The sequence below is a fragment of the Erithacus rubecula genome (assembly GCF_903797595.1).
Source record: "Erithacus rubecula genome assembly, chromosome: 8".
Lineage (NCBI taxonomy): Eukaryota > Metazoa > Chordata > Aves > Passeriformes > Muscicapidae > Erithacus > Erithacus rubecula.
Window position 1 is genome coordinate 20672842 of NC_136659.1, and position 24826 is coordinate 20697667.

Sequence of the window (24826 nt, forward strand, 5' to 3'; positions counted from 1 at the left end):
TTCCATGTTTAATGAAAATTATTGTAACTGATACCCCGGGTTGCTTCAGGTTAGATACTTTCTAAATATTTTCTGTGAGACATATGTTAATACAGTTCCAGAACTGATGATAAAAAAATCTAAAAATTGTCATTAATTTTATAATTTATCCAAAAATCCCAAGGTTATCTTTGCCCCAAACAGTTCCTTATTGCCTGAGATTAAGGAACAAAGATGTGTCCAAGCCTGTTTTCACAATTGTGCCTGATAAATGTGTGATACCTAGTTGCCATCTTGAGAAAAGAAATTAATGAAGCTGGATTCCCTATCCTCATAAAACAGTCACATTCTTCAAGGCAGTATGAATCATGTCCCTACCATCCTCACAAAAATCACTTATGCTATGTAAAATGTTTTACATCTCTCTGGATGATGTTATCCTCTTCTGTAAGCATGCCACATGGATAAATCAACATTATTTGACATGGAGTAAGTTTTATTCCAAACAGGAAGAGATAACTGAACTTGGACTTGGTAACTATCAGTGACAGACAACTGGAACCTGTGGTCACAGCATCTTAACTGATTTTCCTTTAGTTTCATTTGCTTTTTCTTTTTAAAGGAGGAAGGTCTAAAGCTTATTTTATGTCCTGTTACACCTCTTTTTAAAAATATATGTGTGTATTTCTTGAATTATGCAAGAGTTCTGATTCTAAACATGATTCTAACCATAAGAATCCAAGATTTTTCTCTCCAGGACCCCATGGAATCACAACTGAGGAGATATTGTATATAACAATAGAAATATGTTAGGAAATAATGGAACAATCGAAACTCAAATCTGCATTTAATTTATTTATTCATTATGGATTTTTCATAGATAATAATGGTATTAAAGAATTCTAGTTGTTTTTTTTGTTTTTTTTTTTTTTAGAAGGCTGCATGTATGATTTTCCAATATTTAGGATAGGCAGTGTGTATACAAATTTGATGTTGATGTTGATACTCACGTTATGATATAATTTTAAATACAATTTCAGTAATGAAAATTAAAATATGAGAGTGAATGTAACAAATATTCAAGAGTTTGGGCTGGCAAAATTCCTATACTGCATAGCATAAAACATAGTCTGGAAACTTCAAATTCAATATTGTGTCAGCTGCTGGACTTAGAATAGACACCTCACTACACCAATGTATGCAATATGGTAAGCTCTTTTTGGTAATGTAGGTTTTGACAATGTTTAACAAATTCATCTTCAAATCAGCTTCTTTCTTAAATTTCTCTGCTTGTATTAATGGAGAAATCTCCATTGGAAGCCAATGTTATTTAGTCTTGCTTTTAGGCATTTCAAAACTATGATATTAACCAGATGTTGTTTGTCTCTGATGTAAAACTACTTTAGAGTGTAAGCTCCATGGAGCAGGGACATTTTAGTCACAGATGCTTGAAAACTGACTGGTCTCTTTCAGATGTTATTGGCATTTAAATAACTATTAACTGATACACAATTATTTTAGGACTGTTAAATGATAATTATAAATTAATTATAAAAATAATTGTTTCTATAAGGGAATATCCAAAGTATCTTCAGAAATATAAACCAACACACATGGTCTGCATGGGTTTTGCTTAATGGTAAAATACAGTCCCTTGAAATTCAGATAAACAGCTGATAGATAAAATTAAAACAGTGTATTCTAAGTGTATTCTAATTGCTCATGACTTTCTGACAATTCAAACACATTTTTCTTGTCAGTACTTCTGAATTCAAAATACATTTCCTATTTCACACCCTATAAAATGGAGCTCTTCTAAATTGTATTTGGATAGATACATACCAAAAAAATTAATTCAAAATAGGTCTTTTATACTCACATGACTAGAGAACAATTTCAACATAAACGTAATTTTTCCCTCCTGTTTCATTTGGTGAACATATTTGTTTCTTAGTATTTTAGTATCATTCAGTAAATAAGCTCCTACGATCTACAACCTTTTTATTTCAATATAATTACATCATATTAAAAAGCTCATTTGGATACTAAGCTAATTCTAGTGGTGTGATAGATACCAAAAACAGAATGACACCACAGAAGCTTTTCATTTATCATATTTTCTTTTGCTTATTTTTGTTGAATGCTGCCTTTTTCTGAGGATGTATAAACTTCATGTGGTAATGCCATAAGGCTCCAAAATTGTTCTATATATGTGTGTTTAAACATTGCTTATTGTTTCACATTTATTTCCATTAGCAATCATAGAAAAAGGTTCTAATGTCTCATTTTTAAAACTTAGCTTGGCTTGTGTGGACAGAAGCCTCATATCAGAAATGTGTTCATCTTCACAAGCAAGGGATATGAGTTATGAATATATTTCTGCAATGAGAGTGAGTGCACAGGATTTTTTTGTGCTGAAGTAGAAATTAAGATAGCAACAAGCTAATGTATTTTGGATATATTTTCTTTGAAGAAATGTTTACATACTTATAGAAAAACAGTGCAGAGAATAAACAAGGATGAAATAATAGACTGATCTAATAACAAAGAGACACATCCTGTTCACATATTCATAAGACTTGTAGCATCAGTACATATTTTGCCTGTAGTAATAAGCAACAGTTGTAGCTGTCCCTAGGGAAAGCAAATGACCCAATCACATCACTGACAGCAGGTAACAGGGTACAACAAAGAAAGGTAGTGTGTCATAATGTGTAAGCATGGAGAGTCACTCACAGTATTCCCATGAAGTCAGAAGCAGAAATATCTACAGATTCTAAAAGAACCAGCAGTGTATTATCCTAGAGAACTTAGAACAGCTCACACATAATGACCATGTTGTAAATAACTCCTTTCCTTCTCAACAAAATTAACATGTTGCCATGGTACCCAAGAGGAATCCCATGATTGTACTTCAGGCAAACTCCTATTTTTCTGAGGAAAAGATGAGCAAACACCACAGCAAGTAGCCGTGTGGTTTGCTGAACAAATCATCCATCTATGTAAATCTGCGTGGCGTTGTTGTTTCAATAGGTCATGCTGCTTTTTCCAATAAAAAATCTAAGTCCTACACTTGCAAGTAGAATATATATATATCATGAAAATCCTAATAAAATGCTATCTCTCTGAAAAATATCTGATCTTCTTCAGATAGCTCTCATTTTACAAATATCACAGTTTTTTTCAGGAAAAAACTTCGAATAAATGTAGTACTTTGACAATTTATAAAAAAAATAGATATTTGAGTTCAAATAAGTGAAATTCAATCAAGACTTTCCCTTTCACTGTCTTCTTTGTTATTTTACTTCATTATTAGTGATTCATGTACCCTGATACCATTTCTTGCAGTGAAAGAAATCTTAATAGCATATTTTGTAACCATTATATAGATTAGTATTTATATGACTACTCACATTGTAAAAGCTTTGCAGTATAGATTACACTATGCATTTGTTGAATTTTGATGCTCCTACAGCTCTTAGAGCCATGTCTATTTGTAGGTCACTTCTTTCTTTTTGTCCAGGAAGAAAACAAAAAAATATGTAAAGAACTTTCACAGCATTCGCATGAAATCTTTATGCTTGTCCTTCCAGGTCCTGAAGGGATTTCCAGAATGCTTACAAGCTGACATTTGTCTGCACCTCAACCAAAACTTGCTTCAGAATTGCAAAGCTTTCCGAGGGGCCAGTAAAGGCTGTCTTCGAGCTTTGGCTATGAAATTTAAGACAACACATGCACCTCCTGGAGACACTTTAGTGCACTGTGGAGATGTTCTCACTGCTCTTTATTTTGTGTCAAGAGGCTCCATTGAAATCCTTAAGAGTGACATTGTTGTAGCCATTCTTGGTAAGTACATTATTACAAGGCCTATTAAAAGAGTCAGATTTTCAAAAGAAATATTTTTTATTGTTCCTGGGGCAGGAAATTTGTAAATATTTACTAACTCTTTTTTAAAATCAAATAAAGAAATCATTTAAGTCAACATTACTCCACCAAAGAGCATGTCTTCCTGGGCACCAAAGAGCCCAAGTCTTTGGATTTCTAAGATTTATCTTTAGTCACATTGATCCCTAGGTGTAAGGTAAACTGCAAGTTAAGGCAAGCAGATATCCAATTACTCCAGTTCTGATTATGAGAGATCAAAAGTCAAGGTCATCCTGTTTTTGAACGGTGATTAAGTTATTGAAACATGTAGACTCCTCTATTTGCAACTGGACCAATCTACTCCGGGCATTCAAAATGTCTCCTAGAGGTTTTCAGAATCTGTTTCTGCCACTAGGCATAAAGGAAAATCAGAGAATAGCAAATTCATTTGATCTAGAAGTAATAACATCAATGTTTCTCATATATTTCTTAATAGCACATTCTTGTTTGTACAGCATGTTTAGTTACTTGTTTTCTTTCCTAACAAAGTTGGCTCAAGACAATGCTCTGTCCAGCTGGGAACTCACCTGCAGCTGGTAATAGCTCTTATGTGAAACCAGTAAGATTTAGCTATAGCAAAAAGCTTACATAAAATGACAGATTTGTTTCTTCAATTTTATATTAGATAATAAGAATGCAAAGAATAATTGAGTGGTTGAGGAAGTATTTTGCTGTACAGAAGCATATACCAGCTGTAATATCATTAATAATCTTTCTGTTAATTGGCCAATGTAGGAACTTACAGTCAGAAAAGTAGATGAAGCAAGATGTGGACTGGGGGCTGTATGTTGCTATTAACCCACTTTTGACTGATTATTCTGTTTATACTTTGCAGGGTGGATATGTGAACAGAACAAAGGTGTGCCTAAAGCAATCCTTCCCTAGGTTTAGATAGGGTTATCGAGAGAATTTATCATCTCATGCTGTTGGAGCTCATCAGCTGGGCCAGCTTTAGGCACAAGCAACATAGGGAGCATGCAAGTATAACACTATGAGGTTTTTACTTAATGAAGTAAGAGTCTTGCCCTGATTATGAGCAGTGTGGTTCATCACGGAATTCATCTCTCACATAAAAAATGTACATTTCTGTACTATTTCTATTGCACTTGCAATCAAGACAAACTGACAATTTCATGGATTCATCAACTTCCTGGGCCAAAGATGCAGACTGGACAAGTTTTTCATGTTGTGCACATCAGATCCCTGTGCTCTCACACTGTAGCAGAAACCCAGGTACTTGCAGGGCCATAGCACTATATCTCTTCCTGCCTATAGCTGTCCACACCAGAGAATGAAGTTTGGAGCCTCATTCTCCCAGGGAGTGGTAGGCCAGACAGGTGTACACAACTTCATCCAAAAGAAACTGAGCCCACATCTGGTGCTTGGTCCATGAGGTAGGATTCTGCCTATGGCTGGCTCCAGTGATTGAGTCTGTAGTATTTAGAAGAATCTACAGAAAAATAATAGATTATATAAGGAAAATTACTTTGCATTGAAATCACTCAGAAACCTTACAAAGTTTTTCAATAATTAGCCAAATATTTTCAGTAATTCCTCTTTCTAGAAAAACCTACACACAGAAATGGACATAAAAAACACTCATTCCTTTTTGCTCTGGACAACAGAGTAGTCCAACAGAGCATGGATGGAATTTTCACCTTCAACAAGTATTGCAGCATCATCAAGCAATCAAAGTGTTCTGAGAAATGTTGGGTTTCTCCCTAAATTTCCTTAAATCATCAGTACTGTCTGACGTGGATGTGTTAAGTTTCTTTAGTAGTGATCTGACAACAGTAATTCTGCATCAAAATGCAATGTCTCTGAAATCTATCTCTTTCAGCTTTGCAGATAAGATATAAAAATCATAAAGATATACAAGATATAAAATCCATAAAATAAAAAATAGCCATGTCAATACTCTCATTACGGAGAAGGTTTTATATGCCTTGAAAAGGGATCTCTGAATTCATAAACATTTGGTGCAGAAAGACTATCTTGGCAAACCCTTGTTTTGTCACTGATTCCTGTTATATTTCATATTTTTGACTGTTATATCTAATGTACTGTGTTTTATGAAATAAAAACAATAGAGTTTGCTCTGAAGATATAAAGAAAATTAAAAAGAATCACTTTTGCTGGAAGTTTATTTCCATAGATTATCACCATCATTGTTAAAAATGTGTGCTTTATTTCCAGCATAAAATTATCTTTATTCAATTTCTTTCCATTGGTTCTTCCTATGCTTTTCTTCTCATATTCTAGAGGCATTGAATATCAAGTAGTTTTTCCTCTCTAAAGAATACATGCAATATAATCAGGTTATCTCTTTATCTTCCCAAGATTAAGGTCCTCACTGTAAATCAGCCCTTGAATTGCCTTTTGCATTTTTAGCTCAGTTTTCAACTTCCTTCTAAGAAAATAGAAAACCTAGAACTACTCTTATTAACCTAATGTGAAAGGTACAAATGTTTAACAGAGAAAAAAATCACTACTGCTTTCTTTTATCCAGTCTGTTTTTCCCTTGCTAGGATAGCTAAAATTTTCCAGAAGTTTTTTCTTAATTATTCCCCAATCCCATTTTGCAGGTAACCCTAAAACCCTTAGTTTAGAGCATATTTTCACTGGTTTATGGTTGGAGCTGTTTTGCACTGATGAAGTTTAGTTGCAGTTTGGCAAAAATGAGCAATTAAATAGAGATGGCCATTTTAACAAATTCCTATTGCAAATGAGTCAACATTGATTGGAAGAATTCTAACGGTATCAAAACAGAGACAGTCGTGTTTGAAGAGTTTGTTCAAAAGAACCCCTGCATCTTGGAAGCTTTGCATTCCCTCCAAAAACTATAAAAACTAAGTAATTTTCTACTGAAACATATTTAAACTGCAGTCAGCTTCTTCATGTAATTCTTAATAAAATGATATTACAGGCCAGGCAAGTTCTATGCTGGACTGGAATAGAAATTGCATCTTTGCCATCATAATGCAATTGAAATTACAAAATAATGCTTTTAGAAGAAAAGAGAGAGGAACCTGGTCAAGTCATGTTGTTTTGATGAAACTGAAAAAAAATTGTGATGAAACTTTCACTTAGTCCAGTTGTATGCCCATGTATTTTCATTGATCTTAATCATTTCACATTTAATACTTAATAATACTTCTTTTTCTTTATATATGTGCAATGGGAATCTGACTATATCACTTCATCTAAAACCTCTATCAAAAAGAAATACATAATTCAATTTAACAGTTTATTCATGTCTAAAATAATAATCTCTGCTAATTTTCCTTCTACAGGGAAAAACGATATTTTTGGAGAGATGGTCCATCTTTATGCAAAACCAGGAAAGTCAAATGCAGATGTGAGAGCTTTAACTTACTGTGACTTACATAAGATCCAGAGAGAAGATCTACTAGAAGTTTTGGATATGTACCCTGAATTTTCTGATCTCTTCCTCACCAATCTGGAACTAACTTTTAATCTGAGAGATGAAACTGCAAAGGTACATATAATAAGTTATTTTTCTTTCTTAATATTGGGCCAAATCTGTTCCACAGTAACAAAACATGAAAATAGCAGTTGAAAACTAAGGTTAGCAAAATGAAAACCTAAAATCCTATATTAAAAAAATATACTCACCTGATTGCTTTTACTGAAGTCAGTTAAACTCAGCAGAAGTCAATGAAATTATTCAGATGATGTTAATCTAATAGGATTTGGTTCTATATTTAAATAGTATTAAGGCTTCACCCGGGGGATTTTGTTAAAGCCATGGAAAATATGGTTTTATTAGATGACTACAGCCTAGGTCACCACAAGGGGAACTTTTGACACTAAATGTAATTGTACATCCATAAAATAAGGATAAATCAGATTATCCAGATTCCTTCTGTGTCTAGCAATAGAAAAGATTTAATTGCCTTTCAAATATGAATTGTTAATTCCCTTATCTTGGCATGCGCTCTGCCTCCTAGGGGACTAAAAACTTACAAGGGACTTTTCAACTTTCATTCAGTCTTCAGATTTGCAGGCATTTCTTGTTTTCTTTTTCCCACAGTGACTGTCCTAAGTATCCGTTTTTGCACAAATTATGACTTCAGGAAAGGCAAAATATTACCAGTGTTTCCTTATTTCAGACTGACAGGGTTAGTCTAACATGGGAAAGAAAGTGGATCTTCGGCCAAAGGGGGAAAGGGGAAATTCTCTTGCCCAGCTGGTGCTGCTGAGGCTAAAGGCTTCCCCAGAAGATTGCAGGTACCCCAGCCCTGGCCACCAGGCAGGGACTGCACTGCCCATGGAATGACTGGTTTGCATTTCATAATTTCTGAGATAATGCCATTCTGTGGCTGCCTTGAAAAAAAAAGAGAGGTTCATTGAGAAGAAAATAACATAATTTTGCCTAGAAGGCCTTCTAACAAAAGGAAGAAAAAGAACACTAAGTTTTGGGCTGTAAATCATAGGGACATCTTTGCTAATCAGGTGTGGATTTTTATTTTTTTTTTTAAATGATAACAAATATAATTTCTAACAAGAAATGTCACTTTTTTATTATGATCCTTTTTGAAAAAAATATCATTCTGAAAATAAAAGATCAATTATATTCTTTTTTTCAGTCATGCCTTCGTATGTATTGAAAAGGTCATTATTATTAATTACATGTAAAATGCAATACAATGAATGTATAGTCTAGTGATAAATTTAAGTTAAAACTGAATGTCCATATATTTGAAAAATTTCTTGAGGATAATTTCACATTAATGATTTAAGTCTGAGCAATTATTTCTTGCAATTACATTGTCATCAATGTTTCACCATTATTTTATCCTTAGTTCAGAGACATGGAAGGCAGGAGAGGCTCAGCCTTGCTTCTGAGCTTGCAAAATCACAGTTTTTCTCTAGCAATTCCATTTACTTTCAACTGATTATTGCAATCTAGAAAATTATCCCCCAAAAGAAGCATTCAGCACATTCTCATTTTCAAAACATCACTCAGATCTGAATTTGCTATCAGAATAATAGATTCTTCTGCTTCAACTTCTCCTCCTGCCTTTCTATTTGTACAAAAGTACCTTTTTCTTCCTGCAGTTATTCTACCAGTGGGCCACCATTGAAGCACATTACTTGCCAGGTTTACAATGAAGGGAATAGAGAAAAATGTAAACACCTCCCAGCTCCTCTCTGCCCTTCTCCCACATGCAAATCTGCTTACTTGAGTGGTATAGGAAACCTCACTAGCACAGGGAAGGGAAGAAAGCTGAAGCCAATGCCAAGGGTATGCACACAAAGAGCAAAACTGATGTTATACTTCCTAATTTGCAAATTTCATAAAGTAGAAAAAATAAGAGTTAAATGCATCTTTTATCTACTGGGGAAAAAAACACTGCAATCTTCTTAAGATGGATAGAAGAAACAACACTGTGTTCTGGTACAGAAATAAGTATCTGAATGATCTAAATCTGATAAAGAGGAAGGGAGGGTCTAGAAGGATAAAATAATAGGTAAAGTGCCTGATGCTTTTCAGGCTTATATTTATTGTAAAATATAACCTTTATAATCATTGCAAACTGTAACCTTTATAATCATTTCCACCAGTTAAATATAAATATAATTGCAATCAATTACCACTTCACTTCTTGAAATAGTATGCATTCTGTTAGAGGTTATTTAATTCTTTTCATTAATTTATCTAAGGTTGCATAAACCAGATCTGTGCAAGTTCAGAGAAGCTGATAACACATGAACACATGTATTTCCATGTAAACTTATTATCAGATTAATTTTATTTCACCATTAGGTGATGACAGTGTTGGTTTTGCTCAATTTGCATAAACTTTTTAATGTTAGCCTTGGGCAATTCCATTCATTAGCTGGTGATGGAGAGGCTGATGCAAACTGACTTTAATATTGCCTTTTTTAAAGCTTGAACATGATTAACAGTCAATCACCTATTGCAAGTCTGCCCTCTTTAGATGGGACTAATTTGTCATTTTACTTCATATTTCATTAATCAAGTCTGACCTCGTAATAAGATCACAAACTACCAATGATACGGATGGAGATAACTGCAAACCACGAAGACGGAAATTGTCCTTCCAAAGTGAAATAGAGAAAGGTAATTAACTTCATTTCTTATATTGGACAGCAATGTCTCATTATTCATTGGTATTTCATTTGGTAACATTGGGTACATTAGGGCCCCATGCTTCTGAACAACTAGAAGATGTATGTTTCACCCTTCCACGACTTCACATCTATCTGTGAAGAGCTGTTCCAACATTAAGCTGCCTCATTGCCTTTGAGACATGCATATATATATATATATATATATATATATATATATATATGTATATTATTTATATATATATATATATATATATATATATATATATATGTATGTATATTATCTCTTAATACCTATTTCCTGAGACATCATGTTTTAAATTGTGTGGACAACTTAGTCCTTAGTCTGTGGATTATTTTATTTCCTCAGTAAAATGCTTTGTTGAATTTGATGCTAGGTAATGTTTCTCCCTGGAATTGAAGTATTTTAAAAATTTAAATATTTAAGGACACTGTATTTCTCCATAGTCTGATTTTGATCCATATGGAAATGTGTAAAACATTGTTCTGGCAAAATTTTAGGTAATATTTTTATATGCTTACGTTCACATTAGCAGCTTTTAAAAGTACATCCAATGAAGGAAAATTCAGTGAAACGTTAAACTCTTTCACCAGTATTCAGGACTGCTAAATACCAGGAACTGTAGACAGTAGCTCTGCTCAGACAGCAAGTCATGAACACATAAGATGATACTCATAGGATTTTCATGTTTATGTAGGAAAAACACAATTCCTTGAATACCATTACACTTTTATGGTTGAATGGTTTGTCTGACAAATTACTGCTTCTGTTATGCCTGTCTTTCACACTCCACAGTTAAACCTCAGTCCTAAATGCAGCATGATACCAATTTAGAGAGTAGCAGAGTAGTTGATAATAAATGGGAACAGTTTAAATATCCATAGCAGGTATAATACTCGATGAAGAGACTTTAATCCAGTGTGGCTATTCAGAACAATGACATTCGTGTTTGATCAAAGTAGCATCTTTAGGGCAGGAAGCCAAGACTGACAACAAATCTGTCAGGCAAATGTCCCCATGAAATATTCAATCTGCTCTTCACAAAGATTCTGTTGACAGAGATACCTTGCCTGACTAACCTTCACATTTCTTATGAGAAAACATATGCTGCTACCTAGACAAGAGGGAAGTGATCTTTTATGTTGTGCCTGGTGTAGAATTACAAATAGGCTACTCAGGTGTCAGTGAGGTTCCAAGACCCCTAGGCTTCTATGGTTCTTGCCCAGTCAATTACACTGAATATCCTCTTTGAAACATTTATTTGCATTACTTTTGAAATAATAAAATTTCCCACCGTTTTGTCTCTGAAAAAATTACTTGCAACACTGGAGAAGAAGAGGCAAGACTAGCAAGCTCCTTAGTCCTGGCAATGATTGTACAGCACCTGGTAATATCAGGGTTAGGCAGAAATGAGGTACAGTGGAAGTCCCTCTGAGAAGAAGATGAAAGAAGTAGGAGTCCTTTGCCAAGTACTTTTGGCCCAGTGGCTTACTGCCCCTCTCTGGTCTCTTTTCAGATTCTCTACGTGTTCCCATGGCCACAGCAGACACCTCATAGTCATAGATCTTCAGTGTTACTTTTCTGTGGCCCTTCCCACATCCTCTATGAGGTTGTAGAGTACTAGAGGTACTGCTGATTTATAAAGTAATGTTCTATTGATTTCAACCCGTTATATGTAGGAGGGAGGGGCATCTTATTTTCATCCAGCATAGTAGGTCTATAATAATAAATATTTGGGGATGATCCTGCAGAGTTTTCCAGAACTGGAAAAAACAGAGTTTCTGAACAAACAGCTGGAAAATGCATTTCTGGCCACAGTATGCCAAAGATAAAAAACGTGTTGTATGAAAATCATGTTTTTACTTCAGTACTGTAGTTTCAACAGGATACAGACTTCCAGAATTCTCACAGTTATATTTTGATATTTTATTTTCCAATTATTAGAGGCCTGCTGATCAAATGGCATTCTTTACCTTCAGCTGTTGACCTACTAATGTATTATGCAGCTTGAAATCGTATTTTTTCCATCTTTAGTGTGATCATCATGTTTTCTCTATTTTGGAGTGCTAAAAATGGGATTGTGTTATCTCAGCCTTTAGTTTGTGCTAGCCTGATTTGGACCTTGTTGCCATGGTAACTCTTCCTTCACGAGCTTTATCAGGGGTTAAACAAAATCAACACAGCTCTATTTTATGCACCTGCAGTTAGTACCCCTGGTTCTCCAATTCCATACAAGACCTTCTCACTCCACATATAAATAATTCCACCATTTCTATCCTGTGTCAACAAAACTGATCTTAACTAGTAAGGCTAATAAAGGCTCTGTCATAGTCTGATTTTAGAGACTACCAGCTTGTTCTCTGCTTCTAGAATTGGTTGCAGTATCAGAAGAGGTTCCCTGCAAAAATGAATGTACATGCTATGTAGCAGCTTACACTTGCTCCCACCCTAAAGAAATTCACTTCATGTCTTTCAGAATAATGGTGGTACTCCTTGCACAGGTGCAGGTTCAGACTTAGCCAGTTGCCATAGATGCTTGACAGTCAGCCAACAAAGTCTCTGAGACTGCTTAAAATTAGCAGTGTTCCTGCCTGGCAGCTCCAAACAAAGCTCTCAGCTGCGTTGGCAAGTTAGGCTTCTGCTGAAAACTTTGCAACAATGAGCTGCCCCACTTATACCCAATTGTCATTTTTAGCAGTGCAGAATACAATTCTTTCTTGCTCATTTCTCATTGGCTTCTAGCAGTTCTGTGAGAGCTAATTTCAAGGGAAATGCATTCAGGCAAGAACTTTCTTTTGCTCTGCTAGTTCTGAGTGCAATTTTATTATCTTATGCTGAATACGGCATTTCTAGAGTTGCTTACATCAATATAAAATTCAATATATGGGTGGAAAATGCACAGTGTAAGGAGACTCAGAGAAAACCTGAAAACTTGGGACTTTGAAAAGACTGTTCTGGAGTTCAAGCATTATCACTTACTCTAGCAACTTTTTAAATTTTTGTTAATGTTGGCTCTAAAATCTTAACCTTCTTGGGACTGTTCTAGTGACAGCTGACCCAGGAAACTTACAAGAAAATTTTAGTTGCGTGGATGTGATTTTAAGTGGTCACTGAGAAAAGTTCTCACAGATTCTTGTTACCCTGGGGCTTGCACTTGCCCACATGGACACAGACTATAACAGTCCAGTGGGATATAAAATACATTTGGCTTAAATCTTAAAATATTGTTAATTAGTAAACTCATACATTGCTTAATTTTAATTTGAAGAGTTATGTACTTTTCAAAAAGTGTCTACTGATCAATTCTCAAAGTAAACACAAAAGCCAGAATTCTAATAAACTTCTAACTGAATCTCAATTAATTTAACTACCTTAAGTGTGCATTGATTTTAGGTGTTTTTCAGGCTGAGAAGCCAAGCTGTATTAACACAGCTTTACTACAGAAAGTATCTAGAGGCCATGGCTCTTGATTTAGATATGCAAGACAAGGAAACATTTTAGGAACTGACTCTCCTGCCTGAAACTTCGAAGTGCAGTACTAAGAGAATGGGGAAACACCCCTTGCCCTGTTCCTTCCCATTCTTATCCCCTCTCCAGCTTACTTACCTAAATGCTTGCTTTATTAATAGATGCTCAGCCAAGCACTGTACCATGTCCCCAGAAGGAAAGTCAGGTAAGAATGTGGAGAAAAACTGAAGCTCTTACTTAACTGTGTTAAACTGTTAGTAATTTACTGAGGAAGTTGGCTTGGACTTAATCAGAAAGAAATTTCTCATATTCCATCAGAGTGTCAGGTCATTAAACAGCCAGGAAACAACTAATGTGCTGGCAGGCAGCATATGGCTGGAAACAAGACCTCATGTCCCCAAAATCTACCTTAATCATGAAACTCCTAGCAAAAAAAGTACCTGGTCATCAGAGAGACCACCAGTGCAGTGTTCCATCTGTTCCTATTAGTGTTACTGCTGTTACCACAGTGCCTAGCAGTCACCTCAGGGAGTTTCCAGAGAAGAGTCTTGTTTCCAGGAGTTACTCCCAAAGAGGCTGTTTCCAAAGGCCAAATTGTATCAAAATGTTGTATGCAGTCACACATATCCATAGCTATCCTTTGAAAAAAAAAATAGTGATAATAGTACTATAGTGAAAGCTGAACTCCTTGTAAAAGATAAGAGAATTCTGTATTTGATGAGAAAACTGTTTTGATTTAAGCCCTGAATCCATTCTAAGGTTCATCGCTATAATTCCTCATTTCTGATTGTTTTTATGTATAGCATTATTTCCTGAAATATAAACTAATAATTTTTTATCCATCGTTATCTGTTTAGCATTAAAGTTGACACAAAACCAGGCAAAACAAAGAAAATGGAGATGGAGGTTTGTCACTGCATGCCTAACATCTCATTATACTGAAAATGGCACAAAAGAATAAATGAAGGACTTCCTATTGCCTTGACCTTTGAAATTCTTGGCTTTTTAATGTGTCTCAAATTCAGTTATTCAAACACTAGCTCTTTTCGTAAGTCTTTTTAAAAATAGGGACATGGATCCTTATGGAAAAGTCCATAAGGACTTCAGTTCATCAGATGGGGGAGGTTTCAGTATCTTCTGCTGTTACCTATTTCCAAAATCACCCAAACTTTCACAGCTCAAAAACGAAACACAGCAAAGAACACATTAACTTACCAAACCCTCACAAGCAGCACTGATACAGAGCAGTAATTCAAACTCTCTGCAGTACAGTTCATTTCCTCCACCATCACTATTGAATCAACTGGAACCTTTCAGCAAAACTGCCAGAAATTCTATAGCAATGGAATCTTGCTAATTTCTATCTATATTTATATCTAGGTTTATCTATCATATCTACCCATAGTAGACTTAGAATCTCCAAAATGATGAATGAAATTGGAATTAAACAAATCTTCTATCGCTAAAAACAATCACAGAAAAAAACTTTAAACCTTTTTACTACTAAAAGAGAAAATGTTTTAACTTCCCCAAAATACTTCCAGCAGCCTACTTTTCTTAGGATTAGGGATCTTCCTGCATAGCTACTAGACAGACAACATTTTTCCTTGGTATTAGTCAAATACAACACACATATTTGACAGCACATTTTTAAGTAAAGGTCCTAAAGAAAGGTAGGATATTTGAAGAGAACTATAATGAGTAAAAGTGAGAAAGAAGGAAGAAAGGAGGAAAACAAAGCAAAACATGTGCTGAAGAATGCAAGAACTTCCACAGGTTAGGTTTCAGGAGCCACTGTCTTTGGAATTATTTCATATTTTGGGGTCTGACAGGTCTACAGACACGTAATTGATGGTGCTGAAGCAGGACATGTAGGTACACAAATTCAAGTGCCTGGTGGAACTTCAGACAAATTCTTTCTTCTGGTTTAAGAAATGTCTCAGGAAATGCATGTGCACCATTAAGACCTCTTGTCTCTGCCATGTTCTGAAAATGGCCAAGCTTTGATATAACTGCATGTGATTCAAAGGGGTTTTTTTAAGGAAAAAAAAAAATGTCTGATAGAAACAATGGATTCTCAGTTGTTCTTTGTTTCACTTTAGTTCTGCTGGATATGCTGTACAAGGGCATAACTATAATATGATGTTCACTGAAGGAGAAATTTTAGTCATGTAGCCATGACGTATTCTAATCTTATCACAAAAATCTGGTGCTCTTAATAAATGAAATTTTTAATAAGTGTGTGATGGCTTCAAGGTTCATTACTTTGCTTTCTTAAATTTCTAGACTGTGATCCTGTGGTCCTCAAATCGGAAGAAATATCTTTAGCACTGAATAGGCACTAAGTGCCTTACCTCTAGCTCTGATTATAACTAAAAAAGCTGCAAACATACCTTTCTTTTCACTTTTAAAAGTGAATTGCAGTGCAACTATTGATCAGAACACATGACTATTTAGACTGAAAAAAAAAAAAAAACTATAAAAGACAGCCCTTATGTTAATTGCCTCATTGTACTAAGCATTATTGCTATATTATACGTGATATACAAATGGTTTTCCTCTAAGTTCGATGATCCTAAACTCACTGATTGACATTCTGTAGAGTAGTTTAGTCTGTGTACAGCTTGAGCTGACTTCTCTGGACTCATATATTGGTCCTGCTCCACAGTACCAGTACTTTTTGATATTAGATGAATATATGTATCACTTATGATGTTCTTGCACCACTAAGTAAAAAGCAGAGATTTCAGGAATTAGGATTACCATTTTCAATGACTGGTTGTATGTTGCTCCCTATCTATATGATGGAAAACATAAGCATGGTTTGAACCAGTGTTCATCAACAGCTTTTGATTTTTTGACATTTTGAAATTTTGTACTCTTTCAACCCTGTTTGTAGTATTGTATTTAACATACTGTCTGAAATGCTTGGTCACTGCCTTTTCATTCAAAATATTTACTTCCCATAGTGGGCACATAAGGCACATTTTTGCTCTCTGACAAGGTAACAGACATTTTAAAATTAAAGAACAGATAACAAATAGTTATGATGGCTAGCAAAAACCTTATTCTTACACAGAAAAACAGATTACCACCACAGGAATAACTGTGAATATCACACAAGAAAGAGCTTTTAACAGTTGAACCAAAATACTTGCTGGGAATCTAAAGATCTCCAGACCTCCTGAGCCATTAGTCATCCTTCCATCCAAGTCACAGTGTGCATCTCTCCTTACCAAACATGCATCACAATATGGTGGGTTTTTTCAAAGGAAGAGGAAAACATCATTTCTGTTGAACAGATTTATAGTGGTACAGATAATGTTAATGATGAGGATTGTCTGTATTATGATTTGGAATATAAATTGCTGCCTGTGAGATTGAGGAAGTCATTCACCTCATTTCCTACACAAAATTGAATTTGACTCAGCATATTGTGGGATTTTTTTATTGGATGGCTGAAAGGAGAGTAAAAATTTGCTTCCTTCTCAAACACTAGACTACATAGCAAGCTTGATTAATGATGACAAATTCCAGTTAATTAAATTACAGCAGTATTAAACAATGCTGCTCCATAGGTAATATGTTGCTGATGTTTTCACCAATATTGTTTGCAGTAGATTGACATATTAAGAAAAAATACCTCAAGATCATGCAGACTGGCACTACTTGAGTAATGCTAGATTTCAATACTGCAGACCATATCACACAAAAGAAACCTGTCAGACCTCTGGTAACCATTTTATGAAGTAGGATTTTAATGCCAGTATTTCTGTGATATAGCTCTATGATCCAGACTTGTGAAGACCCCATTTCTTCCCTTCCTCTGCCTGTGCATGCATGAAAAGCAGGACAAAAACCTTCTGATAATTACTTTGAAGATTTTGGAATTTCCAGACAGCAAATGTCAGAGGACATTGCCTGAAAACTTGGCAGGCACCCAAAACACATAACAGGCTAAAACAGTCCCATAAAGAGTGTAAAACTATGTTTGTACATTTTGGTAAAGCAGGAAGTTATGAAAATAATCATCTTCAATAAAACAGTTTCTAGCTGTTTCAGAATCAGAAGGTGAAATTTGTCATACTGGAAAAGGCAATAGAAAACACTAGAACTGGTGTGGGGGGAGGAGCTGAAGGTGGGATTTAATGATTACATTTGGAAGAACAGAAAGGGATAAATAAAACTTGTAAAACACTTTTCTGTGTGGCAGAAAATGAACGTATCCATACATACACAGATAGAAAAGTCTTCTCTTCTGGAAAATCCATTCCAAATCAACAACTGGATTTCATTACAAAAGGAAGGAGAAATTGGAGAATTTCACATTCTGAAAAAAGTCCTACCAATCTATTATTTATAACTTACTTTCCACTGAGCTGCAGAGGCACTGCTAAGGTGTTGAGCAGAGGTACAGAGCTTTCACCATTATCAGGTCCTGAAGAGTCATAAAAGAGAGTAGTTTCTATTTTAATTCATACCCTAGGTGCAAAGTATCACAAGATTATCCTCCAGAGAGAAGAATATTTAACATTAAATAGGAGCCTCTTAATAGGAAAACAACTTTTGACTCTCTGAGTACAGCCAGATGCCAGAAGATAAAGCAATGGCAGTAAAGCCAAAGATGCCCGTTTTGAAATATCAGCTGATAAACAAATCTTCCCTGATTTCAATAGGCAAGAACCTACATTCAACAAATCTCTGCCTTACTTCTCATGCCAGTGAGTTCATAATACTTCCACAACATTTAGAAAATGTGTTCTGTTGTCCTGATATAGATGGAGACTAGATGCAAGGATATCAACAGAATTACCCTGGTTTTACAGCAGAATTATTATAAGCAGAATCTGGCTTCATGTTTCTAAATATTTTAATATATTATTAATATAAGGGATAAGACAGTCTGCTATGTTTCAGCTGCTAAATGATTTTTTTCACTAGAGCCTCAATGACCCCTTCTTAAAATTAGTCCACTGCTTGATTTGTATTCCACAGAGTGCCCATTACAGCTGTTATTAGTGGACAAAATCCCATGAACATATAAAATTACCCTAAAAATTCTTAATTTCAACCTTTCATTAGAAGGTCTTTTTCACAGGTTGAAGTCAGTCAAACACTAAGTAATTAAGACAATTTACTGTAGTGTGACTATGTTTTCAATGTATTCCCACAAGAAATGCCGTAGAAGCGTTTATAATAACATTTTTTTAAGAAGCTTTCTTTTGCTTTGTACTGTTTAGGAGATGGAATTGCTGACAACATGGCATTTGAGTCTGAGCATCCCCCAAGAGCTTTACATTGCCAGTCCATTCGCAATTATTTTGACAATTTTGCAGCAATTCAGCATCACTAGTATCATTTAAAGCCAGTAGTCCTGCTTAACAAAAGGCCAATAAAATCACCTCAGTTTGGGGTTGTGTTAATTGCCCTTAGAGACTCTAGAGAGTACAGGTACAGGAGGCCTGCTTTGCTATTGGGTTTATTTTGCTTTGTTATTTGGTTTATTTTTTTCACCATTACCTGCCCTCACTGCTCACAGATTTCTGGAACTTTGAAGGGTGCTCTTTATAGATATTGCATTCTTTTTATGTGCAAAGACAATTAGATGAAGCCACAGTTTCATTTCCTTATAGTGACCAGAAAGGAGAGAAGAAACCTAGGGAATATACAAAATGTTGGATTAGCCACTGCTGCAGGCTATAAAGACAACAGACATTCCAGAACTATGTTGATTAGTAATTAGCACAAAGCAGATGGGAAATCATGCTGTCTCCCCAGGAAGTTAATGCAAACTAGTTACAGTATTTATATGATGTTGAGACTACCCTGCTAAAATGTGTTTTAAATAAATAGCCGAACTGAAATTATCTTGACATTTCAGTTAAAAATAGATAAAACAAAATATTGAATTAGAAATTAATTTTGAGTTTATGCTGAAAAGAGATCAAGATTTCAGTGTATTAATAAATAATCATTGTAGGGTTTAAATCCTATTTAATTTTTACAATATGTTTTTAAAGATATCTGCTTTAAATCTAGGCTTACTTGCTATTTCTTAAGAGAAATAAATCTGCTGCTGCTCACTACAGACCTTGACTATGATTAGTGAAAGATTCACTCTCAACTTGACTGGTACACTTCTACCATATATATCACAGAATGTTGTTTACTTTGGTTATTCTAAAGATTGGATGATCAGATAATTGTAATTCTAAAGGCTAAGGAATTTGGGCTTTGCAAAGCTGTCAAATTAGGAACTCCCTGCTTTTATTTCTGTCCACCATATCAATCCTGTAATAAATATGGAGAAATATGCTGTCTGGTTAGGAGGACACAGAAATTTTGAGATGAGTGGTTGAATGATACATATGCCTCTTATGGAAAAAGAAAAATCAACATATATGCTTTCATGTGGGAATAACTTAAACAAGTATTTCTGATACCAACTCTAACATACACAACTGTTAGCCTGTCAAAACTGTAATTCATTCCAAATAATAAGAGAAATTGGAAAACAGGATGAAATATTTCATATTTTGTAAATTTTTACTTCCTCGAATTTCACCCTCACCAAAGAAAACAAACAAACAAAAAAAATAAATAAAAAAGCCAAAAAAACAAAACCAAACAAAACAAAAAAAAACAAACAAAAAAACCCCAAGTGTTGGATAAAGCTTTTGTTGTTTTGATACAAACAAGTTTTACAAAATGAGTTATGAATTATGGACTAAGAATCCTTACAACATTCACACAAATATCTTCCAGGACTTCAAATGAAATATAAAATCACTCTGATAGAAGAATAAAAAAAAATCATTTTTTTTATAGACAGTGAACTTCCTACCTTGTATAAGAATCATATCCATCCTCAGACCATAATAAACTAGAATAAACTTTCAAGAATTGCTTATTTTTGTATACAATTATTTCTCTTTCACAGATTACTTGAAAGAGAATGACCAGAGTGATCCTGAACCCTTGGGAGACAGCACCAGATACTATCAATCTATTAAGAAACATTTTGAGGAGAAGAAAAGTGGGTCATCATCTTTTGTGTCCTCCATTGAAGATGAGCAAAAGCCCTTGTTCTCTGGGATAGCTGATTACCCATCTGTAACAGAGAAAACCACAGAGATGGACTTTGAAGAAATGGATCATGACACAGAAGAAATTCTTACTGACAAAAGAAGCAGTTCTTGCAAAGGTAATCCAGCTGTTCCTGTTTACTAAAGTTTGAGGAGACATCTTTTCAGTCTGATTGACAAAAAAAAAAATTCTGAATGGTTCTCCTGATTCTTTACATAATATTTACTCCAAAAAGCTTACAAAAAATATATTAGATCAAAAAATCATTATTTTTCAAGAGGATTAATATAGTTTAATTCAGTGGGAACTGGACTACAGTTCTGTGGAACTGGCTTGTAGAAGCTCCAAATGATTACTTTAGGTTTTGCTGCAAATCATCTTGAGCTACCTAAGTAATTTAAACAAAATTGTCGACTGGTGTTGGACTTCACTGAGTGCCCCTTAATGATATCTGCACTGAAAGTATTACAGTCTCTCCCAAAGGGTATTTCATGTGTCAGGGTTGGGTGACAGCAAAAAATTACAGATAATGAGAGCTAGACTAGCTAAACCTAGTGATAGTTGCACATGCACCAAAACTATGCTTTCAGATAACTAATTTTATTCACTCCATTGACAAGGCGCAACAAAAATTAAGTGAAAAAAAATCATAATAGCTTGAAAAAGTGCTATCCTGTCTTGCTGCACCTGTTGGTTAAAGGAGTGCCATTACATCACACAGAAAAAAATCATGACTTCCATAAGTAACACACAAGAATAAAGATTTGAGCTTTTGTGTATGACAAATGATCAGGATCTATTAAGCAATCTCAGATACTTTTACATAGAGTTAAATCACATAATTAAAATTAGATCTAATATACTAAAATATTAATTTTCTCAGTGATGTGAAAGGAAATTAATGAAAAACCCTGTATTAATGTACAATTTAAATATCCCTGTCAGTTCATTTGTAATTCTTTCAGTCTGAATGGAAGAATTACATATTTATTGTTTAATGCTGTTTTCCTCAAGGGTTTCCATTGACACAATTTAACCATGTAGCCATCATTCAATAAACTTTAGGTTTTTAAGCTATCATTTCAAATAAATGTAATGATTAATCAGGCCACAAAATGATTTTAACATCTCAGAGGTATGAATATGAGAATTCTGGTCTCTTCCAGTTAAGGCCCTATAAATCTGCACCACATAAACTTTTTGCATACATACTGCACATGGAAACCTTTCCTTTCCCCTACTAATAGCCAGATATGTGTCCTTGCAGCTATAGCAACATTTTCCAAGGCAACCTATTGCAGATTTTATTTGAGCTAAATTTAGCATATCTAAAGGTTATATATTTTGATTAAGACCACATTCTTTTCCCCACTTTGTAATTTAAGACTTTTAGTAATGTTATGAAAAGTAATGAACTTTCTTGCAAAAAAAAAAGTATAAAACCTTTAAGATCAATAAGATTAGCTTTTCCTTATATATGTTTTAAACTAAATTCTTGCTTCTGCTATTAGATATTGATTAAAATTTATCATAAGAGTAGTTACAAATATAACAAACTTGTGAAAAAAACTCTGCTTTTATGTATCCTCATATATTATGCTATCTTATAAATCTTGGATACAAATGCAGTTGTATAAAGTTAGTTTAATTACCACTGCGACTGATACATATTTAATTATTTTTCTTTTGTTTTAAGCTTTGGTCATTACTTCAATGAATGGAAAGACAATTAATAATGTATTTTATAATTTGTCAGAAACAGTATAAACATCTCTCTCATAATCCTTGAATGCAACTTTTAACTTTTGAACATACGGCTCTTTTGTGAAACCTTGAGAATTTTTCTGTAATGGTTAACTATGTAAAAGAAAAATGCTGTTTTCACTTGGTCATTATTTGGGCTAAAAGACTGATTCTTCAATTCTTCTGGTGAACCTAGTTATACATTTCTTGACTTAATTCTCAGCCTAAGATTCTTCAAGCACTGGAAGACCAGAGTTGGTTATAAAGTTGTAGATGCTGATGGGCTTTCCTGGGGTTACTAATGAATATGGAACATCTGAAAAGACACTTAGATGAGTAAAACACCATATTTTATAGAGTATTAACTTGTCTATGGTGTGTGAATTTATTTTGCAATTTCAGTGCCAAATCATTTGCTTTGATGCAAATTAAGCATCTATTACAGTAGTCTCCAAATAGATATTCCAGGACAAAAAAACCCAGCTGTGATTTCTCTGGGATAATCCATGTCATTGAAAATATGTGATTTTGTAAAATAACCCATACCTTTTTTTTACAACTTCCAAGTTTTTACAGGACATTAAAAAGCAGTGAAATGTTCTTGAAATTCACTGCTTATACATCTGCTGGATTTATAAAATCCATTGCACCTAAACTCATAATTTGAAACTTTACCCCTCAATTTTTCATAGTATACTCCATTCAGTTTGCTGAGAGATTTCCAGCTTTTCCTTGGACACTGCAAATTGTGCCATGTCTGCCTCCTAAAACCAAATTACATGCTTCTGTGACAGCCTTTATCTCTCTGGCTTAAGTTCCTGAGAAGAACAGGTTTCTGTGTAGCCAAGATGAAATCTCTTTCCTCTTCCTTCTGTCCAGTGATAAAACTAGTTATAGGTTGTCACATGAAATTCAAACACTATGTACAGCTCCAGGAAAACTTTGACCACCTGCTAGCCAAAGATCAGATAATGCAATAATTATCTTTGTCTGATAAAACAAAAACAAAAACAAAACAAAAAAAAAAAAAAAGAAAGAAAGAAAAAAAAAAGAAGAAGAAAAAAAAAGATAATAAAGTCTCCCCATACATTGGAATCATGTAGTGAGAGCTCCCCTTCCTGGCTAAATCCACTTGAAATACTGAATGAGTGGGAACTTTTTTTTTTCCTTTTCTTAGAGAAACACTGCTCAAAAACATGTTTGAAGAGGATTAGCTATTAGCATTTGGACAAAGCTCTTACATGTCACCTGCACTGTGGGGTTTTTTTCTCTTCTCTTTGAAACATGGATCTAGCTGCTATGGTTGCTTAGAAAAATTTCACAAGTGTGAAATGAATGTAACCTATGCTGAGTTAACAGCATGCAGTGCCAAGAGAAGTGTAAGGAGAAGCTCTGAGCAGATCATCCAGAGACTGATGTGGGATTCCAATCCAACTGCAGATCCCTATAAGCAGTCAAGGATTTTGCCCAGCTGTATGCTGAAGGAGCAGCCTGGGTGTAATAAGAAATTTAATATGTTCTATAACTTCGTGTAGTTAAATAATTACATATACAACTCTAATGGGAATAGTATTGAGCAGATATTAAAATTTAAACAGCCTTTTTTATCACATCAAAGAAGAATGAGTGTTTCTGACCAATTTTGACTGTTTTCACGACAGATTAACTCAAAGTAAACAAAGGCTATGGGGGGCAGGATGAGCTATAGAAAAAGCACAGTTCAACCTAAGTACATCACCTGTAGGCTCTGCAAAGGTGACAGCAAGATCTTCATTCTATACTTGATAAGTGCAACAAGTATATTTGATTATAATTGATGTGTATCCTTTCAACAGCTTGGTGAACAGGAGAAATGGCATAGAGCCAAGAATGCAAACTAATTAATAAATCGACAGATGGGTAAATTAAGTAAACTGAGAGAAGAAAGAGAAATAGCCCAAACCAGACGTCCAAACAAAAGGAAAGTTTCCCTGAGCTCTGTTTGGTAGTGATGTGCAGTGTTTGCTTATGGAGATACAAGAACTGGGAGGGGCAAGCATGATGAAATTTGGGTGCACAGGTATAGGATGAGACCTGCAATAACCATCTTTTTTTTTTTTACAAAGGCCTGAAGGTAAAGAAATAAATGTAAATTACTCATATAACAAGTGCTTTTAGATACTTCATGTTTATCATGAAGCTTCATTTAATATCAAACTGATCTCTGGCTGACCCAGAAATGCTGAATATCTCATTCTTTTAGGAGTCTAAAATCATTAAACAAAACAAACAGGTACCTTTCACCCCACAGTTTCAAAGACGTGCTTTACACAGTGATACACAGATTGGGTGGGAGAGTAGTGATGCTAAAAGCTGCATCAATGAAAATCAATTTCCTTTATGAGAATAATAAGCAGTACCCTTTTGCAAGCAGCATGAGCTGCATTGAATGGCCCTTGTCTCAGTGAAAACATATTACACTTCACCAACCTAAGGCAAGTAATGCTG

General features: G+C 34.6%; 1 protein-coding gene and 1 long non-coding RNA gene across 2 annotated transcripts in view; one reads left to right on the forward strand and one right to left on the reverse strand.

Moving 5' to 3' along the window:
* Positions 1–24826, forward strand: part of KCNH7 (potassium voltage-gated channel subfamily H member 7) — a 204496-nt gene that overhangs the window by 173670 nt on the left and 6000 nt on the right. Inside the window, exons 9-12 of the mRNA XM_079310429.1 lie at positions 3573–3825; positions 7197–7402; positions 9913–10012; positions 20451–20714. Of these exons, the coding sequence (XP_079166555.1) occupies positions 3573–3825; positions 7197–7402; positions 9913–10012; positions 20451–20714 (823 nt within the window). The remainder of the gene's footprint in view (positions 1–3572; positions 3826–7196; positions 7403–9912; positions 10013–20450; positions 20715–24826) is intronic.
* On the reverse strand, positions 4996–11516 carry LOC306804169. The gene is made up of 3 exons (XR_013774822.1): positions 11427–11516; positions 7290–7394; positions 4996–5353 (listed from the first exon to the last, which is right to left on the reverse strand). It is a non-coding gene; the product is annotated as an uncharacterized lncRNA (long non-coding RNA).